The 19,433-nt window shown below is 49.1% G+C and overlaps 1 protein-coding gene across 7 annotated transcripts in view; it reads right to left on the reverse strand.

Moving 5' to 3' along the window:
• NSD2 (nuclear receptor binding SET domain protein 2) overlaps nucleotides 1-19,433 on the reverse strand; it is an 89,936-nt gene that overhangs the window by 46,973 nt on the left and 23,530 nt on the right. For 3 of the 7 annotated variants that reach the window (XM_047847156.1, XM_047847157.1, XM_047847158.1), the window contains exons 2-4: nucleotides 12,645-13,268; nucleotides 11,210-11,251; nucleotides 9,946-10,108 (exon numbers count right to left, since the gene is read on the reverse strand). In XM_047847156.1, coding sequence (XP_047703112.1) covers nucleotides 9,946-10,108; nucleotides 11,210-11,251; nucleotides 12,645-13,181 — 742 coding nt within the window. In that variant the 5' untranslated portion in view covers nucleotides 13,182-13,268. Of the gene's footprint in view, nucleotides 1-9,945; nucleotides 10,109-11,209; nucleotides 11,252-12,644; nucleotides 13,269-14,868; nucleotides 15,371-19,433 lie in introns of those variants that run through there. The other 4 variants (XM_047847160.1, XM_047847155.1, XM_047847159.1 and 1 more) reach the window with 4 other exon arrangements.

Below are 19,433 nucleotides of genomic sequence, written 5' to 3' on the forward strand. Positions count from 1 at the left end.
GAGAAAGGGGGATCTCCATGGGAGGACCGCCAGGCCCTGTTCCTTCACAGAGAACGCTGGCCAAAAGAAATCCAAGAACACTTTCTACAGAACCAACACATCCAGAGGAAAAATGTCTCCATTGAGTCTTTTGGAGATCCCCCCAACTAAGTGGCCGATGGCCAGCTGGACCCTCTAAAATAAGCTGTCCGTCTCCCCACACACAGGCTGCAGCGGCTCTAAGTGGCGCTCTCTCGAATGCAAACGCAGCATCCAGGACTCCCGGGACCCAGGGAAGCCTCTAGCACAAACAAGCCCAAGATACACAAAAATAAGCAATCTCTGCAGGGCCACACACACACACACACACACCATGCCAGGAAGAGAGGACACCTGACAAAGAAAATCTCTAGTTTGCTATGTAAAGAAAACAAATAAAAAGAACTATCAGAAACTTTAAAATACAATTATGAAAAAATAAAATCATTAAGAAAGTTTGGAAGGTATGTTAAGAAATCTCCCAGAAAGAAGATTAAGATGAAAGATATCTACTCCTGTCAGAAACCTATAGGATCAATCCAGGAAGGACCATACTCAAGTAACTGTCCTTCTAGAGAGAGAAACAGAGACAGTTGTCAAAGAATTAACAACACAAGACCACGTCTCAGAACTAAAACAATTCTAAGTGTCTCATCCAATACCCACACCAAGGTACATCTTTGTGACATTTAAGCCACTGAAGGAAGACAGCTTCCATGTTAACGGAAAAGTGTAATAGTACTTCAAGAACAATTCTGGATGCTAGAAGGAAATGATGTAATACCTTCAAAATTCTGAAAAGAATTATTTTCAACATAAAATTCTACGCTGAGCCAAACCATCAATCAAGTGTGAAGATAGAGAAGTAGCATCCTATGAACCACAAATTTACAACCCATACACACTTTCTTACAATACCAAAAATATATTCCAGCAAAAAAGGAAAACTGACCAAAAGCACAGTGTGGAACCACACAAAACAATGCACGTAGCTCAGGAAAGCATCTTTAAGAAGTCTAAGATTACTATAATGCAAAAGGTTAAAAGAGTGCTGGCAGTCCAGACTGAAGCAGGAAAATGGAAAATTCTAGCACAGAGCTCCAAGGGAAGAAAAGATGAGAAAAAAGAACATTTCCATAGCAGAAGAAAATCTGAGCAGCAAGGAAAGATGGTTAAAAAATGAGATCCAGGGAGCAGAAAAGGAAAATAGCAAACACAGGTTTTCACATTTTCCCCCCAACAGAAAAATCTATATAAAAGGAGGAGTTTCAGGGACAGAAAAATAAATAAGGCTGTATAGACAGCAAAGCACAGGATTTAAAAGTAAAAGCAGCAGTGCCTGGCTGGCTCAGTCAGTGGAGTATGTGACTCTTGATCTTGGAGTATAGGTTCAAGCTCCATATTGGGCATAAGAGCCTACTTTTTCAAACAAAACAAAACAAAACAAAACAAAACAAAACAAAACAAAGGCAATAATTAACTCCAGGGGAAAAAAAAGGTTGTATAAGAAAGAAAATGCAATTATAGAACACACTTCTCTTTTCACTCAATGATATTTACATAGTCAAAATTACGTGAACATTTATGTTTGATGTAATAAAAACAGCAAGTTAATTATATGCAGAGGATGAAAAGAAATAAGAAATAATGGAAGGGATCACTTTCCATAATAGAAAATCAACAGAAAATATCTAAATGATAAATCAAAAATGGTAGTTAATCGGGAGTCTGGGTGGCCCAGTCAGTTAAGCGTGTGACTTCGGCTCAGGTCATGATCTGATGGTTAGCGGGTTCAAGCCCCACGTCGGGCTCTGTGCTGACAGCTCACAGCCTGGAGCCTGTTTCAGATTCTGTGCCTCCCCCTCTCTCCCTACCCCTCCACCACTCACATTCTGTTTCTGTTTCAAAAATGAGTAAATGTTTAAAAAAATTTTTTTAAATAGTAGTTAATCCAACTATATGACATTCTGAAAACAGCAAAACTATGGAGACAGTAAAAAGATCAGTGTTTGCTGGAGGTTCAGAGGGAAGGAGAGATGAATAGGCAGAGCACAGAGGTTCTTCAGGGCAGTGTAACTATTCTGAATGATACTATAATGATGGATATAGGTCATTATACATTTGTCCAAACCCATAGAATACACAACACCAAGTAGGAACCTAATTTAATCTACAGACTTAGGGTGATTGATGTATCACTGTGGGTTCATGGATTATAACAAATGTACCACTCTGGTGGAAGATGCTGATGGGAAGGGAGGCTGTGCATGTGTGTGGGTGGGCTATCTGTACCTTAATGCTTCTGTGAACCTAAAACTGCTCTGAAAAAAATAATAAAGTCTTTAAAAAAAAATAAAAGTAGTTAAAACTAGAAGAAAATGTTGGAAGTGTTAAAAATACATTAGCCCTAAGGAGGAGACTGGACTATTTTTCACTATTAAACTCTCAATAGAATTTGATTTGTTTGTTAAATGTGCACACTTCTTTGGGGTGTGTGGATGGCTCAGTTGGTTAAGTGTCTGACTTCGGCTCAGGTCATGGTCTCCCAGTTTGTGGGTTCAAGCCCTGTGTCAGGCTCTGTGCTGGTAGCTCAGAGCTTGGGGCCTGCTTCAGATTCTGTGTGTGTGTGTGTGTGTGTGTGTGTGTGTGTGTGTGTGCCTCTCCCCCACCATGCTCTGTCTCTCTCAAAAAAATGAACATTAAAAAAATTTTTTTTATGTACGTATACTTTGATTTTACAATAGGTGAGATTCAAAACTATGTTAAGAGATTTGTGACTTCTTCCATTACTTTAATACTTTGAAAGAACTTTCCTTGGTCAAGAAAATGACTATAGGCATATGTCACACCATTCGCATAACAAAGAAAGTCTGTTACAGTGCATATAATGAAACAATATGAACTTACATTATTTTCTATCAAAAGTTAATTACACAAAAAAAGACTCCTTACAGAGAAAGTGGAAAAAAAAAAAAAGGCAGAGAAAAATACTATAGTCTGATCCCAGGTTTGTAAAATAAATATAATTAGTTTTGAAGTTCTTTCCTGCCTAGAAATTTGGTAACAATATAACCCAGTTTTTTTCCTAGTTTTGTGGGTTTTTTAATCCATATGAAATTTCACTGCTTCAAGAGGTGAATATCTCAGTGTTTTATTTTACCACATAATTAACCAGTTGTCCCACCATTTATTAGTAATTATGTCTTCCTGTGATTTCTGATGTTCATCAATCATGTTCAGTATGAAAACACTTGTCATTAACTCCCCCTACCCACACAACCTTCTAAAAGAACCTATCCTCCACCAATAACCCAGGTACCTAATTTTGCACTACAATCCTTTTGTCCCCATCATGGCCCATTGGACTCAAGGTGACCCTGACCCTCTGGGCTAGAATGAGCCAGAATCTCTCCAGATTCTGCGAATCCTTTGAGTTGACAGCAGTCACCCATGCATGCAGAAAGGACCCCACAAAGAAACAAGGCTGCTTTGCAGCTGAAGCTCCAGGCAGGAAGAGCAGCAATTAAAAAAAAAAAATGCAGACAAGTGTCTACAGAAGCAAGAATAGAGAACAGGGACAAAATCACAAGGACATGACACCACAGAGTTCCACAGAAAATAAAGGACAAGCATCACCATGCCTGAATTTCCTGGTTTAGTCCCTGGAGGGCACTAGAGCACCAAAACAGGGAAAGCAGACACTGACAAAAAACTGCCACCAGAAGAAGGCAGGTTGGCTATCAGTCGATTATTTTCACATACCTCTCTTGGTAACTGAAAGAATAAGCCAAAAAGAAAAAATCAGTAAGGAGATCATACTATGAAGCGATATGATAACCCAAGATATGAGAAGACCAGATTACCTATCATATTTTTTGAAAATGCTGGAATTTAAAAATAAAGCAATGAGGGTGACCTTCCGTAACAGAAAATGTGACAAAAATTTTTTCCACAACAGAAAATGACTGGACTCCAGACAGCAGTTATCTGATGAGGAGACTAGTGCGATACGGGCATACGCTGGACACGGTGAAGCTCTCAGGTGCAAGACAATTGTTCTCTTCATAGTGTAGTACCTAAAAACCTACATTTATCTTCTGTTTCCAACTTGAGTCAGGCCTCAAAGCTGCTCATCCATCTAAGATACCCTGGTAAATAACAGGCCAGACAAGTCCTGCTACTGTGTATCACAAAAATGCTGTCTTAACGTTTGTTTATTTATTTATTTTGAGACAGAGTGTGAGCAGGGGAGGGGCAGAGACAGAGGGAGAGAGAGAATCCCATGAAGGCTCCACACCGTCAGCAGAGAGCCCGAATCGGGGCTCGATTCCAGGAACCGTGAGATCATGACCTGAGCCGAAATCAAGAATGGCGACACTCAACCGGCTGAGCCCCCCAGGCGCCCCTGTTACAAACATGCTATTAAGACTTTCATTAACTTAGCTTCTCAAAGGGAATCTACACTTTCAAAGGAGCCTGGATTGAGCTGTGGTCTAGGAGTTGCATTCTCGTCTGCATGAATGTTGAGCACCAGGTTTTTAAATCTGAGTATATTACTAAGATCCAGATTCAACCACAACTATAAATCCAAGTGTGATAAGTGGAAAAAAAAAAAAAAAAAGTACGCCTACGCAAAAAAAAGAGAAAACTTGGGGTGGGGTAGGGGTAGGGTGAGGGAGTTGCGCCTCACAGGGAAAAGATCCCCATGCTCAGCCAGCGCCATGCCAGAAGCCGTCCTTCCTTCAGGTCCCTGTCCTTCCCCAGTGAGGATGCCTGAGCCCCCAAAGCTTGCCCATCACTCACCATGTCAACCCACCAGGGGCTGCTGCATGCCAAGTGTTCAGAAATCATAAACGGACCCCAAAGTTCCACCTGCAGCCAGGTCTCCGTCCTGCCTGGAGACCTACCTCACACATCCCCGGTGAATTCTCGGTCTCCCACAGCCATGAACACAAGCAGTGCCCACACGTGGGCTTCCACACACCGCCGTCTTCTAAAGGACCCAGCTTTCCTCCCAGGAAATGGCAGACACGGCAGAGCATAAGTAAGTGTGCATGGAGCGTCTTGTGGGTCTCCACAAGGAAGCCCTCACGGGCTCACTGAGACACATCAAAAGGACACAGCTGAAAGGGACTTAATGGGACTTCTGCTGATTAAAATCTGGGACAACTAGGGCATTAAAGAGTAAGGACTGTAATACATAACTAAGTGTTTAGGAAGAAGCTCATTTTCACAGAAAAATGCCACTTAATTAAACACAGGAGGAAGCAGGATAAAAACGGGCAGATACGTTTGCTCAGCCGATGGGTCATAAAGGAGTGGGGAGGGCGTGGGGAAGGGCTGGCGGGGGGACGTGGTGCCCACGTACGGCCGCGGGGCACTCACTAGTGACAAAAAAGGACTGCACCTTTCCACTGGAGAGCTCTGTCAGCCACCAGCGACCGAGAAGTGGGACAGCAGACACCAAGAGCTCCCGAAGCAATTCCACCAGGACACGTGTCCTCATGGTTTCCTCTGACCCCTTTTCCTTCCAGAGGTCACGTGAGCCTCCTATCCGCTGGCAGGAGGGCAGGGCGTTCACCTGGGCCCTCCTCCTTCTGAACTACTTTTCAAAAGCACAGTACCGCTCTTCCCAAGGTGATCTGCTTGTAATCGTGAGCGCCCCCTCCCCCGTGTCCCCAAACAACTCCTGGAGGAGCGCGCTGCGAGGAGCAGGTACTTGGTGACGGGCCCCACATAAGCCCCCTCCCTCAACACCTGCACGGGACTCCTGAGTCTGATCACAACACGGCAGCACAGTTAAGAACGGGGCTGGGGGCACAGAGCGCTGTGCTGGACCGCGGGGGCCTGAGGAGCCGGGCCAGCTGGTGCAACGCAGGCACCCTATCCAATCCCGAGCGAAGGAAAAACACAGGCACAGGGAAAATCCTGGGGAAGTCCACCCAAGGGCCGTCGTGTCACTGCTGGAGGGCTCCCCTGCATGTAGCTGGTGCTGAGCTGGGCAGGAAGCGGTCCCTGTCCTCAGAAGACCCCGCTGACGTGTACAGGTGAGGCACCAGGAGGCCTGCGCCTACGTTCCCGCGGGCTGGCAGAGAGAGAGTGTTCACAGACAGAGAGAGATGGAACAGGTCAAAAAAAAACATCTAAAGTTCACAAACACAGGTGAGGGTGCATGGGTGCCCAGCATACTGTCCCACTTTGAACTATACGCTCGGAAGGTTTTTAAATAGAAGACGAGCAAGCAGGGACGCCTGGGTGGCTCAGTCAGTTAAGCGTCCAATTTCAGCTCAGGTCACAATCTCACAGTTTGTGGGTTCGAGCCCCGCGTCAGGCTCTGGGCTGACAGCTTGGAGCCTGCAGCCTGCTTTGGATTCTGTGTCTTCCTCTCTCTCTGCCCGTCCCCCACTCATGCTTTCTTTCTCTCTCTCTCAAAATAAATGAACATTAAAAAAAATTTTTAAATTCTTTTAATGAAAAAAAAAAAAAAAAAAAGCAAGCGAACAATAAATAAAACATCCCACAAAACAAACAAACAAAAGACAAGATGGAACTCAAGTGTGACCCTTCAGCACTGCTGTCAAAGCCAGGCCACATCTGGGGACGTCGAGGCACTAACAATGGCACAAAATTCCTTAAATTAAATGGCCCAAAACTAGGGCCGTGCAGGGGAAAACAACTGGTCAAACAGGAACGTGTTCAGGAAAGAGCCCTGATTCTGAACGCTCACTACTCACCACGGAGACTTTCCCAAACAAGGGCTGGTGTCATTACCCTCCGTTTTCACACAGAGGGAAACGGGGGCTTAAATTAAGTGGTTCACTACCAGACCAAGTTGCTGAGCGGGGCCCCGGCAGGCTAAGTCCAGAGCCCACGCCTCAGCCGGAAGAAGAATGCTCCAGTGTCGTAGGCAAAAGAGTAGAAGTCTTGGGCCGGAGCGAAGGCTCTAAGAGTAAAGAAAGAGGAAGTGAGAGATGAATAAAAACGTGCTGTGTCTGCACGTCATTTGGACAGGCTGCTGGAGACTGCGGGAATCCTTTTGCTCTACATCGGGGGGGAGATGTAATGAAATTGAAGCTAATTCATCCCAGTAGCCGGAACAAAGAGGCATTCAAAAGCCTCCTTCGGTTACAAGGGTCGGACAAGCTAGGAGCTTCATGTAAACAGAGCAGAAATCCCCAGACACTAAAAAGAAATTGCTTGTGATGTGCTAGGCAGACCAGAGACGCGGAAGCCATGAAGGCCACACTGACTTTTACTTCAGTTTGCTGTGTGGCCGGCTTGTTTCTTTATTTTGAGAGAGAGAGAGAGAGAGAGAGAGAGAGAGAGAGAGAGAGAGAGAAGGCAGGGGGGGAGGGAGAGAGAGAGAGAAATATGCATGTGTGCACTCAAGCCGGGGCGGGGGGTGGGGAGGGAGAGGACAAGAACACACACATCCAGTCGAAGCGGGGAGGGGCAGGGGGGAGACAGAGAGAGAACCTCAAGCAGGCCCCACACCCAGCGCAGAGCCGGACTAACATGGGGGCTCACGACTGACCCACTGTGAGATGACGACCCGAGGAGAAATCAAGCCGGACACCTAACCGGCTGAGGCCCCGTGCCGGCGGCTGAGGCCTGAGAAGGGTCCAGCAACGCCACACGTCTGCACCTGTGTGGCCACCCAGCTTCCGTCTCAACTACTTCTTTCCACGCTCCAGGTCTAGATGCCTCCGGGGTGCATCCTGGGGCCCCCGAAGGCTTGTGGAAGAGACCCCCCCACCAATTCTGGCAAGCTGAGGACGCCGACAGTCCTCCACGGGGCGGGAACCGCAGCCGGCCCGCCACAGCACGTGCTGAGCAGGTGCGCGTCCCCGAGCCTCAAGGCAGAGGCCAACCACCTCCAGGGACAGCAGGCCTGGCACAACTCAGACGGAGGCACTTGCCACCGCAGTGTGGACCTCTTCGTCCTGAGCCCGTCCCCCACTCCGGTCCGCTGGCCAGGCAGGCGCCCCCATGCCCCTTCCCCAGCGGCCAGCCGGCGTGAGCAGCAGCCCCACCCAGGGCTGCAGCCGGGCAACAGGGGGGCCGCGTCCCGAGTCCCGCCCAGAGGCCACATGAGGCTGACCGGACAACCGCACGAGGAAGCCCGGGAGCCCGCCCGGCCCAGCCCCCGGCTCTAGTCACCCACACTGCGGAAGGGTGCACAGACCTGTGGGGTGCTACCCGGCTCAGCTCCAACCCTGTACTCACACCTAGCGCCTTCTTCAAACTCAAGTCAAACTTTAAAAGAACTTTCCAGAAAAATCTCAAACCATCCAAACTCGTTTTTCGCTCCAGAAACACAAGAGTTTTTATGTTTTGTGAGTTCTCCAATTACTGCTTATGTTAGGATCTGCTCTAATCTGTATCAACACGTTGTATTCTTACCCTGTTCTCCAAGTGCTCCGTGCAATAATTTATATTCCCAAGTTTCATGATGCAAAGATCATTTCTGGTTTTTCCTTCTCCCCACAGGCCTAAAAAGTAAACTGGGACATCTTTATAACTCAAACTTAGCATAAAATACGATTTCTGGGGTGGCGCCTGGTGGCTCAGTCAGTTGAGCACCTGACTTAGGCTCAGGTCATGATCTCACGGTTTGTGGGTTCGAGCCCTGTCAATTGTGCTGAGAGCACAGAGCCCACTTTGGATCCTCTGTGCCCCTTGTTCTGTACCTCCCCCACTTGTATTCTTTCTCTCTCTCTTTCTCTCAAAAATAAACAAACAGTTTTAGGGGTGCCTGGGTGGCTCAGTCGGTTAAGCATCCGACTTTGGCTTAGGTCACGATCTCGCAGTCTGTGAGTTTGAGCCCCGCATCAGGCTCTGTGCTGACAGGGGCAGCCCGGAGCTTGCTTGGGATTCTGTGTCTCCCTCTCTCTGCCCCTCCCCAACTCACACTCTTTCACTCAAAAAATAAACATTAGGGGCGCCTGGGTGGCGCAGTCGGTTAAGCGTCCGACTTCAGCCAGGTCATGATCTCGCGGTCCGTGAGTTCGAGCCCCGCGTCAGGCTCTGGGCTGATGGCTCAGAGCCTGGAGCCTGCTTCCGATTCTGTGTCTCCCTCTCTCTCTGCCCCTCCCCCGTTCATGCTCTGTCTCTCTCTGTCCCAAAAATAAATAAAAAAACGTTGAAAAAAAAAAAAATTTAAAAAAAAAATAAACATTAAAAAAAATAAAAAGTTTTAAAAATGCTATTTCTGAAAATCACGCTGAAACAAGCAATCATTATGTATCTAAAACGATAATAAATTAACATAAAACCTGAAAAGCAACATAAAGCCACGACCACTCCTCAATTGATAATACTAATTCAATCAGGTAAGGTAAATGTCTGAGTTGGATATAAAAAGAAATGGCAATGTGTTACATCCAAATCAAGTATTAACGTTGCAAAAATGAACCACAGTAAATTCAGCAACAAAAAAAACAAAATCTGATTCACTATGGGCAAAGGGCTAGTACAGACACTTCTGCAGGGACATACAAATGGCCAATAAGCATGTGAACAGATGCTCAGCATCACTAATCCTGAGGGCACTGCAAACCAAAACCACAAAAAGGAGACAGACAACGGAACGGTGGGCGCCAGGGGCCAGGAGGGGCAGGAATGGGGGTTAGCGTTTAATGGGCACCGAGGTCCAGACCCGTAAGGTGAGTGAGCTCTGGCACGGATGGTGGAGACGGTCGTACAATGCTATGAACGTGTTCAATACCACTCAACTGCACACTTAAAAAATGGTTAAGATGGTCAATTTTATGTTATGTGTATTTTAGCACAATTTTTTAAAATAGGAAAACAAAAAAAGAACCACCACAGTGGGGCCGTTTAAGGAAAGGTAAGAAAAAAGTCTGGAGATTAGAACGATTAAGTGCAAAAAGAGAAAGACGGAAAAACAGTCCATAAACACAATACCTTTAAGTTTGGTGTAGTTGTGAAGGAGTGGGTCAGCAGAAACCATGCACGGCCACCAAGGGTAACCGGACACTTTGGACCACACCAAGTCGCCAACACTGTATTTCAACAGGTGGTCTTTGTCTCTGCCAGTATTTGGACAGGACTCTTTCTTAGCCGCAACCTGAAAATGAACAACAAAATACATACTAACAATCTAAGTACCCCTAAATCCAATCTTCTATCCAAAGATTACGCAGGCTAGAGGTTTCTCTCTCTCTCTCTCTCTCTCTCTCACACACACACTCACACACACACACTCACACACACACACACACACACACTCACACACACACACTCACACACACACACACACACTCACACACACACACACTCACACACACTCACACACACACACTCACACACACACTCACACACACACTCACACACACACTCACACACACACACACTCACACACACACTCACACACACACACACACACTCACACACACACTCACACACACTCACACACACACACACTCACACACACACTCACACACACACACTCACACACTCACACACACTCACACACACACTCACACACACTCACACACACACACTCACACACACACACTCACACACACACTCACACACACACTCACACACACTCACACACACACACACACACTCACACACACACACTCACACACACACTCACACACACACTCACACACACACACACACTCACACACACACTCACACACACTCACACACTCACACACACTCACACACACACAAGGAGAGTGCTTCCCCTGCTATCACTTCATCAAACCGCACACAGTAGGTACCCGACTATGAAGGGCCCTACATAGCTCGATTTCCTTGGTGTGGTGGGTGGCCTTTAATGGTGCTTTACTCAGCTAGTCAAATAAGTTATTTTCGTGGAAGCGTGGATCCATACTCTGACCCTTCCGCGCCCCCCAGCCATGTGTCTGTCAGTTCTCGGGAGCACTTGTGTCACCCAGCACAAAAGGACCCAGGGTGGCAAGAACCTCAGGAGGGCTTGGCAACAAGTCTCAGCTCCATTGTGATCTGGGTCCTAGGGGTCTCTGAGCCTCCATTTCTCTTCCTGAGAACATGAGTCACTTAGGAGCTGGAGGCCTGACTGGGGCCATGGCCATCCCACTCCTCTCTCAGTCCCTCCAGTGGGACAAGCAAGGTCAGCATGGCTCCTGGCCTCCTCCTGAGTGTCACTTCCCGAGCCTTCTCCCAGAGCTCTACATACCTGGGCAAGTTGCTGAACTTGTTTGGGCCTCAGTTTCCTCGTCTGTAAACCAAGGATAAGGGCTCTGAGATCTCACTGTGTGTTATGAGGACCCGTGCACACGGTGCTAAAGGCTGGCACACAGCTGCTACGTGCTGGCTCTCCGATTAGCCCACAGGACCCCAGCTTTGCATTGTCGTGTCCTCTAAGCCACGTGAGAGCCCCATGTGGAGGATCACCACCCCACTCTGAAGATGAGAGTCAAAACTCAGGTATTTACCCAAGTTTATCAAAACCGACTGGCAGAGCAGGAGTAACTTGCACCAGCCTCTTCCCTATGAACGAGCGAGGTCCCCCACAACCACGGGAACTTCAGACCCTCGCTGCATCAGCCCAGCTCGCTAAATTCATCTATTTTTTTAAAAAATTCACCGTTGCAATACATTAGCAAGAGCCAAACAGCTCCTGAGCACTCACTTTTCTAAACCTTAAAAAATCTTCATTGTTTTAACGATTTCAAGGGAATTTTGAACATTCTCCCTTTTATCTGTGGAAACTGTAAATAAAATTCCTCAAGTGTAATTTTAAACTAAATACTCCAACCTCGGTGACGATACCAACCCAAAGTGGTTTCAGGCTCCCTCTCCCTACCCCTGCAAGTGGGCCTGGAGCTTCGACTAAAGACCGAAGGACCCCAGGCCCCTTCCAGCCTCTGTTCACATAGACCACAGGCACCGTCAGCCCTTGGCACCCTCCTAGTTCCTTCTGCCAAGGCCAAGGCTCCTTGGCCGCTTTACATGGCTTATACTCGTTTCAGCAGCGGGCCATCGCAGTGCCACTTTAAGACATGGTGGCAGAAGCCCCTACAGTCCTTCATCACACGCAGGGGTTTCCACCCGTCTCTGATGACTGAACACCTGCTCACACGTGTTCAAGTGCTGGGCTCCGCACTGGGAACCAAGAGCGTGAAGGTACAAGGCAGACCCAGTCCTCAAGGAGGCGGACCGTCTGCGGGACCACCGGGTAGAGGAGACAAGAGCGGATGGCAAACCATGTGGAAGGACACGAGCCCCCCTGCACCGCCCCCCCCCCCCAACATGGCAGCAGGAAGCCAGATCCCAGCACCCTCGCGTTCTCTGGTCGTCAGGCTAAGTCCTGAAGGTCAAGGGGTGTGGAACTGGCCAGACCTGGGTCTAGAAACCGGTTTTACCTCTTTTTATCCATTTCACTCTCCAACACTCAGTCAAGTCCCTAGTTTCACAACTGGCTCTGCGGGCGGGCGGGCTGCTGTGAGACTTATTTAACACAGGGTCGCCTGAGCCACAGCCCGGCTCCCTTGTCAGCCCGAGGGGGCACACTCTCCTCCCCTGCGCCCCACGGCCCACGCCCAGAAGGGGCCTGGCCAGAGCCGGCTGCTGCGCTCGACCCCACCCGGGCCACGCCTCCTCACAGGCACCTTTTTGTCGGAGGGACTCGAGATCCTGGACACCAGCGCTGCCTCAACAAGACCGTGCTCCAGCAAGGAGTCGTACTTTATGCTCCGCTTCCTGTTCCTTCTGGCCTTATTTTCCGGTTTTTGTCCGTGTTCTTCCGACTGGGACACGGCAGCAGCGCCGTCCCCGCAAATCGAAGATTCAAAGAGAGGTTTCCCGTTCATGTACGTTTTGGTGATCTTCAGCTTAATCTCCGGAGAGCCGTTTTTGATGGGGGTGGTGCTGGGCGGCGTCCCGAGCGCCTTCACTTCCTGGGACTCAAAGCGCAGTCTGGCATCGTGAGCACCAGGTTCGCCATTAAATACACGGGACGTCAGGTCCTTCAGCTTCTCGGATGGGATAAAGGGAAGTGCGTCGTGGCCGTTGAACTTCTGCATGACCCCCTCCTGTAGACTGGTCGAGAGCTGGGCTTTGCTGAGGAACACGGAACATTCACGATTCACTTCACAGTTCTGGGTCTTCCCATTCGTGCTGCCGAGGGTCTCCGGTGCCTGCTTCATCTTGACACACTTCGCAATCTTCTCGACAGAAAGAGGACCCTTTTGATGCTAAACTGCATTCAGCCCAGAGGCTCCGTATCTAGAGCACTACAGTGTTAGAAAAACAAAAAGAAAAAGAAACATCACGTTTAGAACCTAACAGAAGTATCCTGACACCTCTACGGCTTTGTGTGGTTTATCGTGAGACCATGTATGACGTTTACATAATCCCTGGGTCATAGGAGGCAGCTCCAGTATCACAGAAATGAGACAGTCACAAAACGATAAAGTGGAAAGGAAAGGGGAAGGGGGAAGGGGGAAGGGGGAAGGGAAGGGAAGGGGAAAGGAGATGGGAAGAGGAATGGGGGAAGGGGAAGGGAAGGGGGAAGGGGAAATGGGAAGGGAAGAGGAAAGAGGGAAGGGGAAGGGGGAAGGGGGAAGGGGGAAGGGAAGGGAAGGGAAGGGAAGGGAAGGGGAAAGGAGATGGGAAGAGAAATGGGGGAAGGGGAAGGGAAGGGGAAAGGGGAAATGGGAAGGGAAGAGGAAAGAGGGAAGGGGAAGGGGGAAGGGGGAAGGGGGAAGGGGGAAGGGGGAAGGGGGAAGGGGGAAGGGGGAAGGGGGAAGGGGGAAGGGGGAAGGGGGAAGGGGGAAGGGAAGGGAAGGGGAAAGGAGATGGGAAGAGAAATGGGGGAAGGGGAAGGGGAAGGGAAGGGGGAAGGGGAAAGGGGAAATGGGAAGGGAAGAGGAAAGAGGGAAGGGGAAGGGGGAAGGGGGAAGGGGGAAGGGGGAAGGGAAGGGAAGGGAAGGGAAGGGAAGGGAAGGGGAAAGGAGATGGGAAGAGGAATGGGGGAAGGGGAAGGGGAAGGGAAGGGGGAAGGGGAAAGGGGAAATGGGAAGGGAAGAGGAAAGAGGGAAGGGGGAAGAGGGAAGGGGGAAGGGGGAAGGGGGAAGGGGGAAGGGGGAAGGGGGAAGGGGGAAGGGAAGGGAAGGGGAAAGGAGATGGGAAGAGGAATGGGGGAAGGGGAAGGGGAAGGGAAGGGGGAAGGGGAAAGGGGAAATGGGAAGGGAAGAGGAAAGAGGGAAGGGGGAAGGGGGAAGGGGGAAGGGGGAAGGGGGAAGGGGGAAGGGGGAAGGGGGAAGGGAAGGGAAGGGAAGGGAAGGGAAGGGAAGGGAACCACTTTTAAGGGGGAGAACACGAAAGTCAGGCCAGGAGACACAAGCCATGCCACCACGAGCCAGCAGTGTGGCTGTGACGAGTGGCTCATCGGCCCCGCGGCGGTGAGTGCTGGCACCTGAGGTGGCTGCCACAGAGACAGGCCGGCCTTTGCAAAAGGGTAAGAGGGAAGGGCTCAGAAACCAAACCGATCGTCTGGGCACGGCTGAGGGGGCCTCCCAGGCAGAGGTTCGGCAAATGCCCAAGGTTACTGCTCAGCACAGCCGAAAACGAGATCTCCCAATGCCTGGCCCATCGTTAGTTCCAGACTGACGATGGGGGGAAGCCAAACATCAAGAGTAACAAAGGGAGAAGACAGCCCAAATCAGGTGTGCTTTACGCTCAGGCCAGTCATCTGATCTCTGTCATCCACCCCTCCCTGCCCAGGCCCAAATTAAGGGCTGATGACAAGAAGCATCGTAGTAATGGTGCCTTCTATTCAGCTGTCTCCTGGAGATTCACTACCAAGGTCAACACTGCTGAGCCATGACGTACTTTCGCACCGTGCCGTTCGGGCCGCTGGGGGACCCACGAGCATTAGGAAGACCCCTCAGGCCGCCTGTGACGATGAGGTCTTTGCTGCAGGACTGCAGTCCCCACGTGGGGACACCCAGTGACGGCATCCAAGCCCAAAAGGCAGCCAGGAACAAGGAACAGGCGGGCACCCCTTCACCAAGAGTGCACTGGGACCCTCCGAGAAGGCAGCACAGCGGCAGGGGCGGCAGGGAAAAGCCAAGTGCGCGAGAGTGCACACACCAGAGAGGTCCACACGTGCACGGCAGCCACTGCCCATGCTGCCCGAGGACAAACGTCTGGAATCGATTTTTATTGTTACCACTGGGGAGCTGCTACAGACGTCAACTGGGGAGGGGGCAAGAAGCCCGCGAAATGCCCTTCTCCGCACAGGACAGCCCCTACGACACAGGATCATCTGGCCAAACACGCCGACGGTGCTGTGGTGGAGAGACCTCCAGTGCAGCAAGAGGGCTTGTGGCCTCCGGGGCTTCCACCCAGACCTCGCAGGAGACACAGGGAAGGAGAGCAAACTTAACAGGCCAAGATCCGGCTCGGCTTCACGCACACCGGATGGCCTGCTAACACCAGGAGACGGGGGAGCGCACGTGGTTTCGCTCACGCAACGCTTTCTTAAAGGCAAATGATTCCAGCTCATGTCAGACCGAAGTGGGCAAAAACATAAAAAAAAAAACGGACGCCTGGTTGGCTCAGTCAGTAGAGCATGTGACTCTTAACCTCAGGGTGGGGAGTTCAAGCCCCACATTGGGAACGGAGCCTACTTAAAAAAATAATTACGGGGGCACCTGGGGGGCTCAGTCAGTTGAGCGCCTGACTTTGGCTCAGGTCACGATCTCACGGTTCAGTTTGTGGGTTCGAGCCCCACGTCGGGCTCTGTGCTGGCAGCTCGGAGCCTGGAGTCTGCTTTGGATTCTGTGTCTCTCTGTCTCTCTCTCTGTCCCTCCCCTGCTCGTGCTCTGTCTCTCAAAAACCAACATTAAAATTTTTTTTTAATTATGTAACATATGTATATATGTCACAATTACTTGAAGACACAAAGAGAGACAAAAGCAGGAAGAAAATAAATGGGACTCTGCTCCTCAAAGAAAGGAGCAGTGCTGGGCGAACGTCCTGGCTTCTAGTTTCGTGCCTAAGGAGGGTCTGAGAGGACCCCTGGAACACCCTACAAGAAGTAAGACTCCCAACGGGTGAGAGCCGTGGAGGAAGAGCTCCAGATCCCGCAGACAGACTGTGCCCGAATCCCAGGCCGACACACATGTGGGGCAGAGACCACACAGCCTGGCTTATAAAGTAAGTGAAGCGAGATTCCAGCTGCTAGACAAAAAATAAACCACAAGACCACTTTTAAGATCAAAACCACAATGAGATCCCACCTCACACCCAGTGGGATGGCTACTCTCAAAAAAATACATCAAGTAACCAGCGTTGGCGAGGATGTGGGGAGACTGGGAGCCTGTGCACTGTCGGTGGGAAGGTAAAATGGTGCAGCCGCTGTGGAGAACAGTGTGGAGGCTCCCCACAGAACCAGAACCAGACCCACCACAGGATCCAGCAATTCCACCTCCGGGTATGTACACAAAAGAACGGAGAGCAGGGTCTCCAAGAGGTGTGTGCACCCCACGTTCACAGCAGCACCGTTCCCATCAGCTAAGACGAGCCAGAACCCAGAGTCCGTCGACGACAGACGCGCAGGTGAGAAAACGTGGCCCGTCCACACGGCGGAATGTTCCTCGGCCTCGAGCGGGAAGGACGTCCTGCCGCCTGCCACCACACGGATGGACCTGGAGGACGCTGTGCTCCGTGAAATAAGCCGGTCGCGAGGGGACAAATACTATGTGATTCCACTGACAGGAGGTCCCTGGAGCGGTCAGATCACAGAGACAGAAGGCAGCTGGTGGAGCCGGGGGCTGGGGGGAGGGAGGACGGGGAGTTGGTATTTGATGGGCGTTAGAGTTTCGGACTCACAAGATGAGGACTTCTGGGGCTGGATGGTGGGGACGACTGCACAGCACGGCGGACGTACTTAATACTACTGAACGGACACTAAAAATAGTTAAGACGGGGCACCTGGGTGGTTCAGTTAATCATCTGACTCTTGATTTCAGCTCAGGTCATGATCTCAACAGTCGTAAGATTGAGCCCCAAGTCAGGCTGCCTGCTTGGGATTCTCTCCCTCCCTCTGTCCCTTCCCCACTCACACACATGCACAATCTCTCTCTCTCAAACAACAACAACAACAAACTAGTAAAGATAAATTTCATGCTATGTGTACTTTAAGAGAATTAAAAGTAAAAAAACACTACCACTCTTAAGGGGAACATAACAGAATCCAGAGCATCTACAGCACATCATCAAAATATCCAGGATATGACCCCAAATTACTAAACATACGAAGAAACAGGGAAACCACACAAACCAACCCTGAAATGGCCCAAATATTAAAATCCAGCAAATAAGAATTTTAAAACATTTTTTAATTAAAAAAAATGTTATTTGTATTTTAGAGAGTGAGCAAGCACGCACAGGCAGGGGAGGGGGAGAGGGAGGGAGGGAGGGGTAGTGAGAGAGAGAGAGGGAGAGGGAGAGAGAGATCGAGCGAGTACACAAGTCCCCAACAGGCTCCATGCTCGGTGCAGAGCTTGATCCCACAGATCAAGACACAGAGCTTGATCCCACAACCCTGTGATCATGACCTGAGCTGAAATCGAGAGACCAACACTCAACCGACTGAGCTACCCAGGCATCCCAGCAGATAACAACTGTAAAGCATCTATTATAACCATGCTCAAGAACATAAACAAAAATGTATTAATAAAATAATAAACTGGAAATGTAACAAAGAAATAAAAACTGTTTTTTTTAATTTTTTTTTCAACGTTTTTTATTTATTTTTGGGACAGAGAGAGACAGAGCATGAACGGGGGAGGGGCAGAGAGAGAGGGAGACACAGAATCGGAAACAGGCTCCAGGCTCCGAGCCATCAGCCCAGAGCCCGACGCGGGGCTCGAACTCACGGACCGCGAGATCGTGACCTGAGCTGAAGTCGGACGCTTAACCGACTGCGCCACCCAGGCGCCCCAAAACTATTTTTAAAAAAAGAGCCAAATGTAAATTTTACAAGAGAAATACTGTAACTGAAATCAGAGCATCATTGGATGGATATTAGATATACATCCAAAGTATATTAGATATGTCAGGAAACTTGAAAATAGATCGTTAAAAATTATCTTGTCTAAAAAAACAGAAAAATTCATTTAAAAAAGAAAGAGGGGCATCTGATGGCTCATTAGGTCAAGCTCCTGACTCTCCATTTCGGCTCAGATCATGATCTCACGGTTGGTGAGTTCAAGCCCCATGTTGGGCTCTGTGCTGTCAGTGCAGAGCCTGCTTGGGATTCTCACTCCCTCTCTCTGTGCCCTCTGCATTCTTTCTGTCTAAAAATAAATGAATAAACTTAAAAAAAAAAGAAATAAAGTGAGTGAGCAAGCCTCAGCAATCTACAGAACAATATCAAAACGTCTGGATTCCCACTCACACCCCCAAGGAGAGAAGGAAAAGAGTGAGACAGAAAAAACATTGGGGGAAGAAACAGCTAGAAGTATTTCGCAAACTGGGTGAAACATAAATTTATAGATGCAAGAAATGCAGCACAATGAATATAAAAGAACCCACACGCCAAGTGCACATCAGTCAAAATGCTGAAACACAAGATAAAGAGAGAATCTCAAAAGCAGTCAGAAGAGGGGTGCCTGGGTGGCTCAGTGGGTTGAGCGTCTGACTTGAACTCAGGTCACGATCTCGCGGTTCATGGGTTCGAGCCCCGCGTCGGGCTCTGTGCTGACAGCTGCTTCAGATTCTGTGTCTCCCTCTCTCTCTGCCCCTCCCCTGCTTGCACGCTGTCTCTCTCTCTCCCTCTCTCAAAAATAAATAAGCACTAAAAAAAAAAAAAAAAAAAAAAAAAAAAGAATGAAGGCAAAAATACATGTTAAAAGAAAAACAAGTTAATAAGCTGTCAACAGATCTACACTACAAGAAATGCTAAAGGAAGTTCTTCGGGGGAAGAAAAATGAGACCAGACTAAAATTTGGATTTGTTTTTTTTTTACGTTTATTTATTTTGAAGGGACAGAGTGTAAGCAGGGGAGGGGCGGGGGAGGGGGGAAGAGAGAGAGAATCCGAAGCAGGCTCCACACTGTCAGTGCAGAGCCTGATGTAGGGCTCAAACCCATGATCTTTGAGATCATGACCTGAGCCGGAATCCAGAGTCGGGCACTTTAACCGACTAAGCCACCCGGGGGGCCCCTGAGCCTTGGATCTTTAGGAAGGAAGGAAAGGCACCAGAAGTATTGAGTAAATGAGTAAAGATGAACGCCTCTTTGTTCCTCTTGGTTTCCAATTCATGTTACCCAAGCAAACTTTATGGTTGTGGGGACCGTAACTGGACAGATTCGTGTGGCGACTATAGCATGGGAGAGGAAGTAAATCAATCGAGACAGGTGCAAGGATCTTAAACTTTCAATGAGGTAG

The sequence above is a fragment of the Prionailurus viverrinus genome, unplaced genomic scaffold (assembly GCF_022837055.1).
Source record: "Prionailurus viverrinus isolate Anna unplaced genomic scaffold, UM_Priviv_1.0 scaffold_45, whole genome shotgun sequence".
Taxonomy (NCBI): Eukaryota; Metazoa; Chordata; class Mammalia; order Carnivora; family Felidae; genus Prionailurus; species Prionailurus viverrinus.